General features: G+C 46.0%; 1 protein-coding gene across 2 annotated transcripts; it reads left to right on the forward strand.

Moving 5' to 3' along the window:
* Window positions 1-75: 75 nt before the first annotated feature.
* Window positions 76-12,770, forward strand: Tada3 (transcriptional adaptor 3). 2 transcript variants are annotated; one of them, XM_046425642.2, is made up of 9 exons: window positions 76-578; window positions 1,231-1,463; window positions 2,809-3,059; window positions 3,141-3,246; window positions 5,375-5,516; window positions 5,620-5,723; window positions 7,608-7,717; window positions 8,371-8,556; window positions 12,280-12,770. In XM_046425642.2, exons 2-9 carry the CDS (start codon window positions 1,257-1,259, stop codon window positions 12,470-12,472), a joined length of 1,299 nt encoding a protein of 432 aa, XP_046281598.1. In that variant the 5' UTR covers window positions 76-578; window positions 1,231-1,256; the 3' UTR covers window positions 12,473-12,770. The 2 variants fall into 2 exon arrangements, with proteins under 2 accessions (XP_046281598.1, XP_046281597.1); XM_046425641.2 differs by having other exon boundaries at window positions 77-574.
* Window positions 12,771-14,957: the final 2,187 nt, after the last annotated feature.

The raw sequence follows: 14,957 nt of genomic DNA on the forward strand, positions 1-14,957 counted from the left end.
TTAGGTTGGGCACCAAATTAGGACAAGCCGAGGCGGAGAAGCTTACGTTCCAATTCCTTCCGGCGCTGCGCCCCCATCCTTTTTCCGCGCCCCTCCTACCTGCAGCCCCTGGGGCTTGGTGGAGCTAACTGCCGCGCGGAGATCTCGGCTGCCGAGCCCCGCCCCCGGCCTCGGGCTGTCCCCAAGGGTCCTCTGGAGGCCTATTACAGGGGCCTTCCGCAGGCTCGCTGGCTGCCCGCACCCCAACCCCCCCCCACCCCGCTAGCCTCAGTGGGCTCGCCCTAGCCGTCTCCCCGCCCCCGCGTCAACTACAGGGTTCCGCCCATAGCCAGTTCCGGGGCGGTTGCTCGGCTAGACCACGGCTCCCCGCCCCCTCCTGCGGCCCGGGGGCCGCGGGAGGCCGCAGAGAGGAGGCAGAGGGGGCGGGGGCTGCGTTAGGGGCTCCCTAGAGGACGGGGACGCTGGAGGCGGGACATTGAGGCGACCCACGGGTGGGGCAGCCATTAAGCAGTCCCACTTCTTCGGTGCCAGGCACTGAACTGGGCATCATCTCTTAATCCTCAGCACATCCCAGGTAGGTAGGTACTGTTGTCCCCATTTTACAGATTCATACTTCTATGCGGGAAACAGAGACCTCTTGTTTTGTCCCCATTTTGCGTATGGAAAAACTGAGACTCCGTTTAAATAACGTGTTCAGGGGCACATAAGTAGAAAATGGGCTTGAACTCAGTTTTGTCTCCCGACCAGCCTTCCAAACCAGCCAAGGTGGCATAGAAAGGGGAAAAAGGTGGAATAGGATGAAACAAGGAGAGGCTGGGAGGCACTGAGAACGTTGTAAGGAGGGGGATGATTGAAACTCAGAGGCTCAGGAGAAGAACAGGAGGGAAGGGCATCAGGAAGCCTGGGCACAGAGACTGCACACTCAGGAACTACCTGGGGTCAAGTTGAGTTTTGTAAGCTTAAGCATGTCCTCACCCTTTCAGAGTCTTGGTTTCTTTCTCTGTAAAAAGACCATCACAGTGGTCCCTGCATATGGAGGTGGGTGAGGAATTCAGTAAGATAAGCTCTGCACCTAGCTTAGTGCATGGTAGGTGCTTTGTAAATAGGAGCTGTGCTGTCAATCTTGTTAGTAAGGAAGAAACTTGACTTTTTTGTTGAATTCCCCAGTGGAAGAAGCCTTTGGGCTTTTCTTATGCCACTGTCTCCCATCAACAGCCCTTTCCTCTCCAGCTCCACAGGGTTACATCTCTTGGGCCATGAGTGAGCTAAAGGACTGCCCGTTGCAGTTCCATGACTTCAAATCTGTGGACCACTTGAAGGTGTGTCCTCGCTACACAGCAGTGCTGGCCCGCTCTGAGGATGATGGCATCGGCATTGAGGAGTTGGACACCTTGCAGCTGGAGCTTGAGACTTTGCTGTCCTCTGCCAGCCGGCGTCTGCGTGTGCTGGAGGCTGAAACCCAGGTGATACCCCAAAGAGGGGACATCACCGGAAATGCACTGTGTCAAGTTATGGGGTGGGTCATTAGGTTAGCTTCATATGCTGAGGTTGAGGGACTGATGAGAAGAGAGAGATACACAAACAGCTCATGTGATACATTAAATACATATAATGTTCATAATCCTTGTAAATTGCAAGTGTTCTCATTCACTAAGCTTTTATTGATCCCACTTACCATTATGTTTTGGGTCCTGTGCTAGTCAGTAGAGGGAGATAATTTAGAACCATTTTGCCATCAGGGAACTTGCCAACTAAAAGGAATGGGGAGATCTAGATTTGAACCTTTGCCTAAGCACTTTGTAGTGTTGATGTTTCTTACCTATGTGACTTTGAGAAAGTTAGCTCCTATCTCTGAGCCTGTCAGCAAAGTGGGCTTAACAATAGAATTCACTTTAGATCTTTTGTGAGGATTAAAAGAATGTTTGCAAAGGCTCAGCCCAGTGTCTGACACTAAGTAAACATTCCAAATGTTATTTATAGCTACTATTCCAGTTATTTTTATTCAGTGTATTAACATCCCCAGAGCTCCAAGTCCTAGGCATCAATCTGGATCTTGGGGAATAGAGATGGTTATGATAAGTTTCCTGATCTCAGGTAGCTTAGTCCAGTAAAGAGACAAGGTACAGTGCTTTTGCAGTGTGATCAGGCAACATGATTGGGTCTCCAGTGGAAGTGCAAGGTGCCAGATTCAGAGAGGGAGGAGATGCCATTTTAACTTTACCTAAAAGAATTTGTGGTACAATCAGTTGTGTTTTAAAACCAAGGAAGCTAAGTAACTGAGCCAAGGAAAGCTTTGCAGGCGGTTGACATTTGAAATTAAAGTTTACTGGGAGTCTTCACAAAAAGTCACCTCCAGCATATTTCCCCAGGGCTGACATGCACTGGGGTCTGATCATTTATTTGACTTTTCTACTGTGTGTGACTAGCTTGGGTGATACATAGGTGAATAAGACTACAGACAGACAGGTGAATGGAAAGTTGAGAAGTATGTGAATAAAATCCTATGAAACCTGAGTTTTAGGGTCTAGAGTTGTGGCTCAGTGGTAGAATACTTGCCTGGCATGTGTAAGGCCCTAGGTTCACTCCTTAGCCCAGCATATTAAATAAATAAATAAATAAATAAATAAATGATCCATTAAAAAAAAAAAAACAACTTAGTTTTAAAGGATGGTTAGGAGTTTGTTAAGCAAAACGGTAAGGGGGAAATCCTGGAGCCTCCTTGAATTCTAGATCCTCATTTATTCATTGGAAAAAAAGAGTTATTCTATGTCTTCCCTCCTTCTCAGTGACAATCTCTGTAAATTTCAGATCCTTACTGACTGGCAGGATAAGAAAGGTGACCGAAGATTCATGAAACTGGGTCGAGACCATGAGCTTGGAGCTCCCCCTAAACATGGGAAACCCAAGAAGCAGAAACTGGAAGGGAAGACTGGACATGGGCCAGGCCCTGGCCCTGGGCGACCCAAATCCAAAAACCTTCAACCCAAGATCCAGGAATATGAATTTACTGATGACCCAATCGATGTGCCGCGGATCCCCAAGAACGATGCCCCCAACAGGTTCTGGTTAGAGAACACAGTGGGAGGACCCAAGACTGAGGCCCAGAAGGGTACTCACTCAGGATCTGCTTCTCCCTACAGGTTCTGGGCTTCTGTGGAGCCTTACTGTGCTGATATCACCAGTGAGGAGGTGCGCACGCTGGAGGAACTCCTGAAACCCCCAGAAGATGAAGCTGAACATTACAAGGTAGAAATGCTGGGCCTGCACAGACAAGGGGGAGAACAAGAGGGTCAGTGGTGCCTCAGAATCATAGACAGCAGAGCCATGCATCATGTGCCCTTCCCTACCCTGGCAGCCCCCTGTATGCTGCATTAGCCTATCCAGACTCCAGACTCAGACTCTCAGCTTTCTTCTTGCACCACTTTCTCTGGACCCCAGACATGGCACCACAGCCTCAGGCAGCTACATCAGTGAAGTTCCCCCTTGTCCCCTCATCTCTATCCCCTCTGCTTTGGTTCAAGCCTTCACCTTTTATAGAGCCTCTTTTTTTGTGGGGGTGGGGTGTACCAGGGATTGAACCCAGGGGTGCTTAACCACCAAGTCACAGCCCTTTATATTTTTTATTTTCAGACAGGGTCTCACTATGTTGCTGAGGCTGACCTTGAATTACAGTCTTCCTGCCTCAGACTGAGTTTACTTTAATATATGAGAATTGTGTGTGTGTGTGTGTGTGTGTGTGTATGAGAGATACTAGGGATCAAACCAAAGGGCACCATAAATAAATGGGCTGGAGATTATAAATAAATGGGCTGGAGATATACCCGTTTATATCTCCAGCCCATTTATTTATTTATTTATGGACAGGGTCCTACTAAGTTGCCCACGCTGTCCTTGAACTTGTGATCTTACTGCCTCCTGTTTCCTGAAGCTTGTTTCCAGGCTTGTGCCACCACACCCAGCTTAAAAGAATTTTTAAAGAGACAGATCTCACTATATTGTCCAAGCTAGCCTTGACCCTTGGGCTCAAGCAATCCTGACTCAGCCCCCTCGGTGGCTGGGGACTACAGACATGCACTACTATGCCCACATTAAAAGTTAGTTTTTCTACAATGAAAATAAAAGCATATTTTATTAAAGAAAATATGAGAAAGTACTTGGGGCGGGGGTCCTCTACAATAGCTCACCTGCCACAATCAGAGGTGCTTATGACGTGGGCCTGCTTCCAGGCCTGGCCTAGCTGCTGTTATCCACAGGATTGAGTTCAAGTGTCTTGGTTCATGGTGATACTGCCCCAGTGCCCCTCTCTAGTTTCCTTGGCCACATCCCTCTTCCTTGCTGTATTTACCAGCCCTGCCAAGTACCTTGCCATCACTCTAGGTCTCTAGGCCCGTACATAAGCTCTTCTCCCCTTCAGGGATTGACTTTCCCTTCAAGGCCCTGATCTCGTATTACCACCACCAAAATGACTTCACATTTCACAACAAAACATTCTCATATTTGTACTACCACAACACCTTGAATCTACCTCTTTAATTTCACGTGTCTGAATTTTTTTAAAATTTGAGGACAGGCTCTACCTCCGTGTCAGAACCCATGCTTAGCTTTTGAGAGGCTCTATGGTCAATACTCAACCAACAAAACAAAACAACCACCAAATTACTTGAAAAAGCAGTCCATATAGGCAGTAGTAAGCTCAAGCAACACAAAAAATAATTTGCTTTCACCCAGAATCTCCTAGTTCTCTTCTGTGGAGGCAATAGTTGTGACTGAGACAGCCCATATGTCCATATTATTTTGGACTCCATAGTTAGGAAATCATTTCAATTCAGGATTGAATCCAGGTAGTGTAAATAGCCTGCATGCCCAACTGAAGGGGATTTATTGGCTCAGTTGTCCTACCTCCATATGATGAAGTAACTTGTAACTATGAATCATATTAAAGAAAATACTTAATTGACATAAAAGCATATGAACAATGAGCTACATCCCCACCCCTTTTTATTTTTTATTTTGAGACAGGGTCTCACTGAGTTGCTGAGGTTCTTGCTTAAATGACTGATGCTGGCCTTAAACTTGGAATTCTCCTGTCTCAGCTTCCCAAATTGCTAGGATTACAGGTGTGCGTCATTGTGCCCAGCTGTGTTTGGGTTCTTTATGTGCCTGTCTAGAATGTGAGTGTAGAGATTTTATCTTCTTTGTTCCTTTTCATCTGTATGTGGCACCACCTATGACCCTGGGTTAAGGACTTGGGGGACAGTAAAAATAAGTGAATGGAAAGCTTGCTGGCAATGTCAAGTGCAAGCAGAGCCTTCCATGCTCTAGGCATGGCCAGCTAGTGTTTACCCTTCAAGGCTAAATGGCATTTCTCCCACAGATCCCACCCCTGGGGAAGCATTATTCCCAGCGCTGGGCCCAGGAGGACCTGCTGGAAGAGCAGAAGGACGGGGCCCGGGCAGCAGCTGTGGCTGACAAGAAGAAAGGCCTCATGGGGCCACTGACTGAACTAGACACTAAAGGTAGGTTCCTTCCTCCTTGCCCCTCCCTTCCTGTCCCACCCCAGGCCAGGACTTGGGTTTCCATCTTCAGCCCACCTGTCCTTCTCTATTCTGCCTACCTCAGATGTGGATGCTCTGTTGAAGAAGTCAGAGGCCCAGCATGAACAGCCAGAAGATGGGTGCCCCTTTGGTGCCCTCACACAGCGCCTCCTGCAGGCCCTGGTGGAGGTGAGTATGCCAGCTCAAAACAGGAACCACATTTCCTTTTTTAAAAAAATGCTTTAGGGCTGGGGTTGTGGCTCAGTGGTAGAGGACTTGCCTAGCAGGCGTGAGGCAGTGAGTTCAATTCTTAGCACCACATAAAAATAAATAAAATAAAGACATTGTGTCCATGTACAATTAAAAAAAAAATGCTTTATCCAGTGTGGTGACTCAGGAGGCTGAGGCAGAAGGATGGCAAGTTTGGCTGGACACAGTGGTGCACACTTGTAATCTCAGCAGCTTGAGAGACTGAGACAGGAGGATCACAGGTTCATAGCCAGCCTCAGCAACAGCAAGGTACCAAGTAGCTTACTAAGACCCTGTCTCTAAATACAAAAAAATAGGTCTGGGGATGTGGCTCAGTGGTTGAGTGTTGGTCCCTGAGTTCAGTGCCCAGTACCCCGCCAAAAAAAGGATGGCAAATTTGAGGCCAGCCTCAGCGACTTAGTAAAACCCTGAGCAACTTAGGAAGACCATGTCTCAAAAATAAAATAGAAAGGACTGGAATGTGGCTCCGTGGTAAAGCGCCCCTGGGTTCAATCCCCTGTACAAAATAATTTTTTAAAAAAAAGGAGAAAGAGCTTTATGTTTATCAGCTTTATAAAATTTCACAGATAAGCTTGTATTACCAACCTAGAGATCATAAAATAAAACATTACTATATTCTAGAAGCTAGTCTCACATCCTTCCTAGTCTCTAACCTCCAAAGATAGCTTCTCTTCCACAGTCTCTTTTGCTGAGTGTAGGCAAAGGGCTAAGTCTTGTGTGAGGCTTTCCACACATCTTATGCGAGCAATGACAGTGGTTAGCTCTGTGTTACATGTGAGAAAACTGAGGTTCAGAAAAGTTTGCTTAAGATCACACAGCTAATAGGCAAAGGTAGGATCAAACCTTTACTTCAGGGTCTATATCTTAATACCCACTGCCTGACCTTGGGCACAACCTCTCACCTTACTGGGCCTCAGTTTCTTCTTTTGTCTCAAAGACAATAATTTATTTCTCTCTCATATAACAATCTGGGGCACATGTTCCAGGTTGAATAAGGTAGAGGTAGGGGAAGGTCATGGCCCTACACCACCAAGACTGATGGTGGCTTTGCACAGTCACTCTGGATGTGATTGCTACTTCAATCCTACAAAGATTGAAAATGGAAGAGTATGTTTGGTTGGTTGGTTCTGAGGATTGAACCCAGGTTCTGAGCTACATCCTCAGTCTTTTTTAATTTTAATTTTGAAACAAGGTCTCACTAAATTCCTTAGGACCTAGCTAAGTTGGCTGAGGCTGACCTCAAATTTTCCATCCTCCTGCCTCAGCCTCCTGAGTCACTAGGATCGCAGGTATACACTACTGTGCCGGGCAACAAGGAGCAATATGTAAAGGAAGCTTTGGGGGCCGTAACTAGCTGGGACATCTCTTGATTATTTTCCCCTGGAGAAAAGTATTCCATGGCCACACCTGACTACAAGGGAACTTAGGAAATGCAGTTGTGCCCAGCTATTATAGAAGAAAGGAGAGCACAGTTGGGTCGGCACGCCCCCTCTCCCACACATGTCCCACAGTGTGGGGTTCCTTGCAAATGCTTTATCAACCTTAGCTGCTCCTACTACTGTTGTTGAGTTATTATCATTATTCTTCTGTGTTTCCTGTTTCTGGTATCAATTCCCAAAACAATAACAACAAAAAAGGAATTTGTAGAATGATCAACACTTTTCGCTAAGGCTTCCCAGAAGAGGGTGAAATGAAAAAATTAAAGGGTATTTCTGGCCCCTGAAGGCTTATCTATGAAGATCAGTAGGAAAAACGAAATACTACAAGTCTTTCTCTTTCCACTCCATTTCTGTGGTCTTCCAGGAAAATATTATTTCCCCTATGGAGGACTCTCCTATTCCTGACATGTCTGGGAAAGAATCAGGGGCCGACGGGGCAAGCACCTCTCCCCGCAATCAGAATAAGCCCTTCAGGTGAGTGGCATCCTGTCTACACCTCGCAGCCTGGCCCTTGCTTGCCTTTTGGCTTCTGCTCATCTTGATGTGGGGAGATTTGCATTAACAGCAAAGCTGGGGAGTCTAGTAAAGCCCAGTAGAAGTCTCATCATGAGTGCTAGCCCAGCATTTCTGCGTACACAGGCTGAGTACAGGCTAGTTCATACTGCTTATCGTGTAAATAGCCTGCATGCCCAACTGAAGGGGATTTGTTGGCTCAGTTGTCCTACCTCCATATGGTGAGGTAACTTGCAACTTTGAATCATATTAAAAAAAATACTTAATTGACATAAAAGCATATAAACAATAGAGTAACAAATGGTGAAACTATTCATTGTAGTCCAATATGGACAGTATGATCCTATTTTTACTTAAAATATATTTAAATGTGTATGCATAGTTTTCCCTGGAATAATTTATAGCAAACATTATAATTAATGTATAGCAAAATCTGGAAAATATGTATATGTACGTGTGTATCTATATTTGGAAATGGGGTTCCCAGAGCAAATAGAAAGTGTTCTCTGACTTTCGGAAGCCCTGGGAACCTCTAAGTACACCCCCCCTCCAAGATGACCCTAGAGCTGAGGGGCCATTTTCTGGAGACTAAGGGGGCCTGCCATGCCCCACAGTGTGCCGCATACCAAGTCCCTGGAGAGCCGCATCAAGGAAGAGCTGATTGCCCAGGGCCTTTTGGAGTCTGAGGACCGCCCTGCAGAGGACTCAGAGGATGAGGTCCTTGCTGAGCTGCGCAAACGACAGGCTGAGCTAAAGGCACTCAGTGCTCACAACCGCACCAAGAAGCACGACCTGCTGAGGTGAGTATAGACCAAGGCATGGTCCAGGGGCTTCAAGGAAGAGGCCAAGGAGGCCTCAGCCACTGCTGGTCACCTCTCAAGGCTTTAGACAGGCTTCTCAAACCTAGCTGAGCCTTTGTATCACCAGGAAAGTCTTGAAAAAAATATCAGTGTTAGGCAACACCCCTCTGGTTATGCCTCTGAGGGAGTCTCATTCCGCAGGACTAAGGCCTTCAGGCACCTGTGATTGATTGATTTGAGGGATTTTTGTTTTGTTTTTCGGTACTGGGGATTAAACCTAGGGGTGCTCTACCACTGAGCTACATTGCTAGCCTTTTTATTTTCTTACTTTGAGAAGGTTCTCACTAAGTAGTTGAGGCTCGCCTTGAATTTGTGCTTCTCCTACCTTAACCCTCTAAGTCACTGGGATTACAGGTGTGCTGTACTGTGCCTGGTGTTTTGAGGGTTGGTTTTTTTTTTTTCTTTTTCAGTTGTCGGTGGACCTTTATTTATTTATTTGAGGTGGGGGAGTTGGATTCAGGGGCACTCAACCACTGAGCCACATCCCAAGCCCTATTTTTTATTTTATTTAGAGACAGGGTCTCACTAAGTTCTTTGCACCTCGCCATTGCTGAGGCTAGCTTTGAACTCATGATCCTCCTGTCTCAGCCTCCCGAACTGCTGGGATTACAGATGTGCACCACTGAGCCCCGCAAATGGACTTTTATTTTATTTATTTATATGTAGTGCTGAGAATTAAACCCAGGCCTCACACATGCTAGGCAAGCACTCTACCCCTGAGCTATCCCCAGCCCTCACCTTATTTTCTTTTTCTTTCATGGTTTTGTTTCATATTATGAAACATTTCATTCAAAGAAAAAAATCAGAAAGAATAATACAATAATACCAATATGCTCTTCACCTAGATTGATCAACTGTTAACATTTTTTTAGACATGTATGATTTTTATTGGTCTATCACTTGAAAGTGACCAGTGTTTTAAAACTTGTTCTGCACAGTGGCATACACCTGTAATCTCAGTGTAAAAATAAGATGGAAAAAAAAAAAAAAAAGCCTAGGAATGTAGCTCACTGGCAGAGTCCTGGTTTTAGTCACCAGAACCAGGTGGGGAAAAAACAGAAAAACTCATTGTTTAGGAAATCAGTTATGGTGCTATTCATTTTATATGAATTCCCATCCATCTTGCCCTACATTGATCACAACAAGGATATAGGTGACATTTAGAGGAAGACCATGGTAGGAACTGTCCTGTTATTAGGGAGATCAAGTAATAAGCCAAGCCAGGCACAGTGGTACATGCTTGTAATCGCAGCAACTTGAGAGGCTGAGACAGGAGGATCACAACTTCAAGGCCAGCTTCAGCAACTTAAGCCCTAAGCAATTTAGCAAGGCCTGTCTCAAAAAATAAAAAGGGCTGGGAATGCAGCTCAGTGGTAAAGCACCCCCAGTACCAAAAAGAAAGAAAAGAAACAACCTACACAAGATTGTTTGCTTCTCTCAGGCAGGTACTGTGTCTTATTTTCACAGAACCCTGACAAGGCAAGACACTTGTTCATTTGGCCAAGCTCTTAGCATCTCTTCTGACATTGTCCTGGGGGCTAGGAGGAAAGGCAGAGCAAAGGACCTCCAGTCTATTAGTAGATGATCAGTAAAGAGATGCGCCATTCAGTATTGGCCACATTATATTGTTACATTGTGTGCATGTACTAATATATAACAACAAATCCCACCATTATGGACAACTATAATACACCAATAAAAAAGAAAAGAAAAAGAGTGCACCACTCCCAGAAGTAGTAGTTTCCGACAAGCTGGTAGGGTTTTAAGGATAACGGGAACTAATGTGTCCCAAGTGCCTACCATGTACCCAGGCTTTCTGCACACCACCTCCTTTAATCTTGACAACCACCTAGGCAGTAGGTAGTATTTTCCCTGTTTACCAGATGAGGAAATAAAGGTCCAGTGAAATGAAATGCTCTGCTGAATGTCACATGGCCATTAAACAGCCAAGCTGAGATTGGAGCCCAAGGCTGATTCTAAGCCTCTTTTTAGTTCATGTTTCCTCTCAAGGGCAAGAAGATGAAATACAAAAAGAAATACAAAAACAACAGTGTCCTCATTATTAACATGAGAATAACAGTACAGAGGGAAGGGGAGAAAGAGCTAGAAGAGAGAAGAGTCACATGTGTAGTTGCAGAAGTAATGAGCAGTGGAGAGTTAGTTTAAGGCTATCAGAAGGCCAGAGATAGCCCTGAGCCCTGCTGTGGACCAACTTCCGGGTCTTAAACAAGACACTCCTTACCCAAGCTGCAGGCTTCCCTTATAAAAAAGTAACAGGTTGGACCAGATCTCTTAATGACCTTCAGTTCCACCATCAGTGGAATTCACAAGTCTGATCTTAGTTGGAGGGACTGATTGAGCACTCCCTACTTCTTATGGGCCTCAGGCTACCAAGGCCTTAGGCTGCTATGGAATATGGATGCTGAAGTAAACAGATCTCCTGTTAGCACCAGAACACTTTTTAAACAGCGTTATTTAAAAACAGTTTGGAGCTGGGTGAGGTGGCACCTGCCTGTAATCCCAACAACATGGGAACCTAAGATAGGAGGATCACAGGTTCAAGGGCAGTTTGGGCAACTAGTGAGACCTTGTGTCAAAATTTTTTAAAAAGGGCCGGGTGTGGTGGCACATGCCTGTAATCTCAGCGGCTTGGGAGACTGAGACAAGAGAATCTCAAGTTCAAAGCCAACCTCAGCAATGATGAGGCATTAAGCAACTCAGTGAGACCCTGTCTCTAAATAAAATACAAAATAGTGTTGGGGATGTGGCTCAGTGGCCAAGTGCCCCTGAATTCAGTCCCAGTACCCCCCTCAAAAAAAATTTTTTTAAAGGGATAGGGATGTAGTTGAGTAGTAGAGTGCCTTGTGTTCAGTCCCTAGGACCCCAAAAATAAATGAGAATAATTTTAAAAATTTGGGGGGATCGAACCCAGGGGCATTTTACTATTACATCCCCACTCCTTTCTATTTTTTATTTTTATTTTTAGTTGTTGAATGACCTTTATTTTATTTATTTACATGTGGTGCTGAGAATTGAACCCATGCCGGGCAAGTGTGCTGCCACTGAGCCCCAGCCCCTCTTTTTTATTTTGAAACAAGGTCTCCTCACTAAGTTGCTTGTGATCCTCTTGCCTCAGCCTCCCAAGTTGCTGGGATTACAGGTGTGCACCACCACACCTAGCAGAATAAAGAAAATTTTAAAAAACAAAAAGAGTTTGGAGCCAGCCTACTCCAAATCTCCCTCACTAAGTGTGGGATCTTGGGACATCTCTTGTCCTTCTTGAGCCTCAGTGTCTTCATTGTTAACATGAGAATAACAGTACTTATTTTACAGGATTATTAGAAGGATCAATCAAAGTATGTGTGTCTACATATTTTTTAGAGCAGTTTTAAGTTCACAACAAAATTGAGAGGAAGGTACAGAGATTTCCCACATACCCCCTGCCTCACATGTGCACAGCCATAATCAATATGAGTTCGTATTTTTCAGGAGCTTAAAATAGTGGCTAGCCATAGCACCATATAAGCGTGTTCATTAACTTGACACTTTGGTCATGGTTGTGTGAAATGGGCCACAGGAGTGCCAGCCTAGGATGGTGGGCTGAGTCTGGAAGGAGGGGCCACATTCTGGAGGTGGGAAGAGCATGGCCCCTTTTCCCCACAGGTTGGCGAAGGAGGAGGTGAGCCGACAGGAGCTAAGGCAGCGGGTCCGTATGGCAGACAATGAAGTCATGGACGCCTTTCGCAAGATCATGGCTGCCCGGCAGAAGAAGCGGACCCCCACCAAAAAGGAAAAGGACCAGGCCTGGAAGACCCTGAAGGAGCGTGAGAGCATCCTGAAGCTGCTTGATGGGTAGCCCTGGTGCAGGCCCACTTCCTTCTTTGGGTGCAAAAGCCTTGGCCTATGGTTGCCCATCAAATGGTGACAGTCATTAGAGGACTGCAGCCCTCTTCTGAGGTCTTTAGGCCTAGCTCTGTACAGCTAGGTTGCAGGAGGCCGTACTGGGCTGTCCTGGGGTCCAGTTTCTACTTGGTCCCCAGGGGCAAGGCTTAGTTTCTGGGTCTCCCTCTTTTCCCTCTTCACCATCCCCCACTCCCTTCCCCCACCAAGGACTTCTCCTTTGTGGTTTTGTAAAGTGCAAACTTAAGAATAAAGTGACTGCTGTGGTTTTTTTAAAAAAAAAAAAAAAAACAGAGAACATCCAGGTGTTTTGAGTGTCTGCGACTGTGAGGTGGGAAGGACTGGTGTGCGTGGCAGGGGGTCTAAGAGGGCACACTTGGTAGCCCAGCCTGGCCCAAGGGAGGCCTTCCTGAGGTTATTTGTTGCTACAGGTAACAGAACACCCCAGAAACATGGTGGCAGGGCTCCCGGCAGTTCTAGGGCAGGGTTGACTTCAGGATGGGCCAATCCAGCAACTCACAGGGCCATCAAGGGTGTAGGTTTCTCAGCTGTCACCCCACTACTCTCCACCATGTCAGCTTCCTCTTCAGGGGGGTTCCCTGCCAGCTGTGGGGTGGCAGGCCATGGCAGCTGAGGCCAAATGCTCCCTTGTTTATGTCCAGCACTGGAGAGAGCAGGAGCTGGCTGGCTCCCAGGGCCCACTCAGAAGAGCAAAAAGCTCTTTCTCAGGTATCTGTATGTCTCAGCTACCCAAACGAGGGCTCACATGCCTGTTCCTGGAACACTCCCTTGGCAAGGGATGACTCTAACGGGTGTAAGCTAGTCTATAGAGTGGAATTTGCTACTCCACTATGCCATGGGAGGAAAGGGTGGAACCCAACATGGTTTGAGTAGGGAGGGGGCAGCGAATGCTAGACAGACAGGCCACCAGCAGCAGCTCAGCCTGGGGAGAAAGCTAGGCCTGAGAAACAGATAAATAAGCTCTTGTCCCTGTCTCAAGTTCCCAGACTAGTCTGAAGGAGAGTCAGAGAATAATTTACTGTGGGAAAGTTGAGGTCACAGAAGGCACAGGGGAGAAGAAGCTTCCCTGAGGAAGTGACATGTGAACTGAGCTATAAGAAAGATGGCAAATTTCTTTCTGCTGGATAAATGTCCCTTGCCTCTTGCATGTGGATGTTGTGTAACTGTCACTGTCAAATGAGGGTAGATGCATGACCCCAGCTTGGTCAATCACAGCACCCCATCCCTCTGGTCACAGTGGTTAACCCGCAGAATGGCCATGTAACCCAACCTGGCCACTCAGGCCCTCCTTAAGATTCCTGTATGGATGCTGAGTGTCACTTCCTTCTGGATCATAAGCCACAGATGATAAGCTTTGACCACCCACTGTCCCGCTTGCCTGCCATGTGGAAGAATCTGCCTGAGAATAAAGTCCACTCAGAGAAGCAGAGCCAAGAGATGGAGAAGGAAATAGAGTCCCAATGATGTAGCTAGAGGCCTGGATCAAGCCACATCTGAAGCCACTAGATCCTCCCTTGAACTTCCCAGTTACATTAGCCCATAAATCTTGCTTTTAGCTTAAGCTAGTTTGCTTTGAAGTTTTGTCATCTATAACTTAAAAAATGCCTAACTAGTAAAAGTGGACTTTGGCAAAAAGAGAAATGGCATAGGCTCCTAAGAGGGGACAACATGAGATCCTGCTTCCCCTTAGGTTCAGGGATAAGCTGCTGTAATTTTTGAGTGACTCATTTTCCCCAAGTTGCTCATAGCCTTTTCAGAGAAAAAAGAAACCCATACATGAAATGAGAAATCAGCTATAATAATAATTATAATGAAATTAAGTGCTCAGTAAATGTTAACCAGATACCAAGTATTGTCCTAAGCTTGCTCAACTACCTGATCTTCCCAGTTATCCCATATGGTGGTACTAATTGCATCCATTCCATTCACAGATGAGGAAACTGAGGCTTAGTCAAACAATTGAGTAATTGAGCCAGTGTTCAATGTCAGGCCATTTGATTTGGTGGTAGAGCCTCTTCAGTCCCATTATTTTACATGAATAGTACTTCCTACACTTGGGCAGTGCCCAACCTGTGCAGCCATACATGGCAACCCTATTTGTAGATACCTCTCTCTTAATTAACCACTCATTTCCATATTCATTAGGCCAAGACCATAAGTATGGTAGGCGTCATTGGTAGAGAGTTCCAGAAACAGAAATGGTTTTGTGCAGGAGGTGGAATGGGAATGGAGGTCCCATAGTTGGGTAGAATTTTAAGGGAGAGGAAGGTAGATCTTATAAATAGAAGGAAGAATGTTAAAAGACTGAGTGGGCTTGGCTCACTAGGGAAAAGACCAAACTTTCAAGGATCAGTTGTGAAATCACCAATTATTTTCTCTCCCTCCCTCACCCCCAACCCTCTATACCTGGGGTTGAACCC

Source organism: Marmota monax, unplaced genomic scaffold, assembly GCF_021218885.2.
Source record: "Marmota monax isolate L192 unplaced genomic scaffold, Marmota_monax_Labrador192_F-V1.1 WCK01_AAM20220418_F8-fsc00028, whole genome shotgun sequence".
NCBI classification, from domain to species: domain Eukaryota; kingdom Metazoa; phylum Chordata; class Mammalia; order Rodentia; family Sciuridae; genus Marmota; species Marmota monax.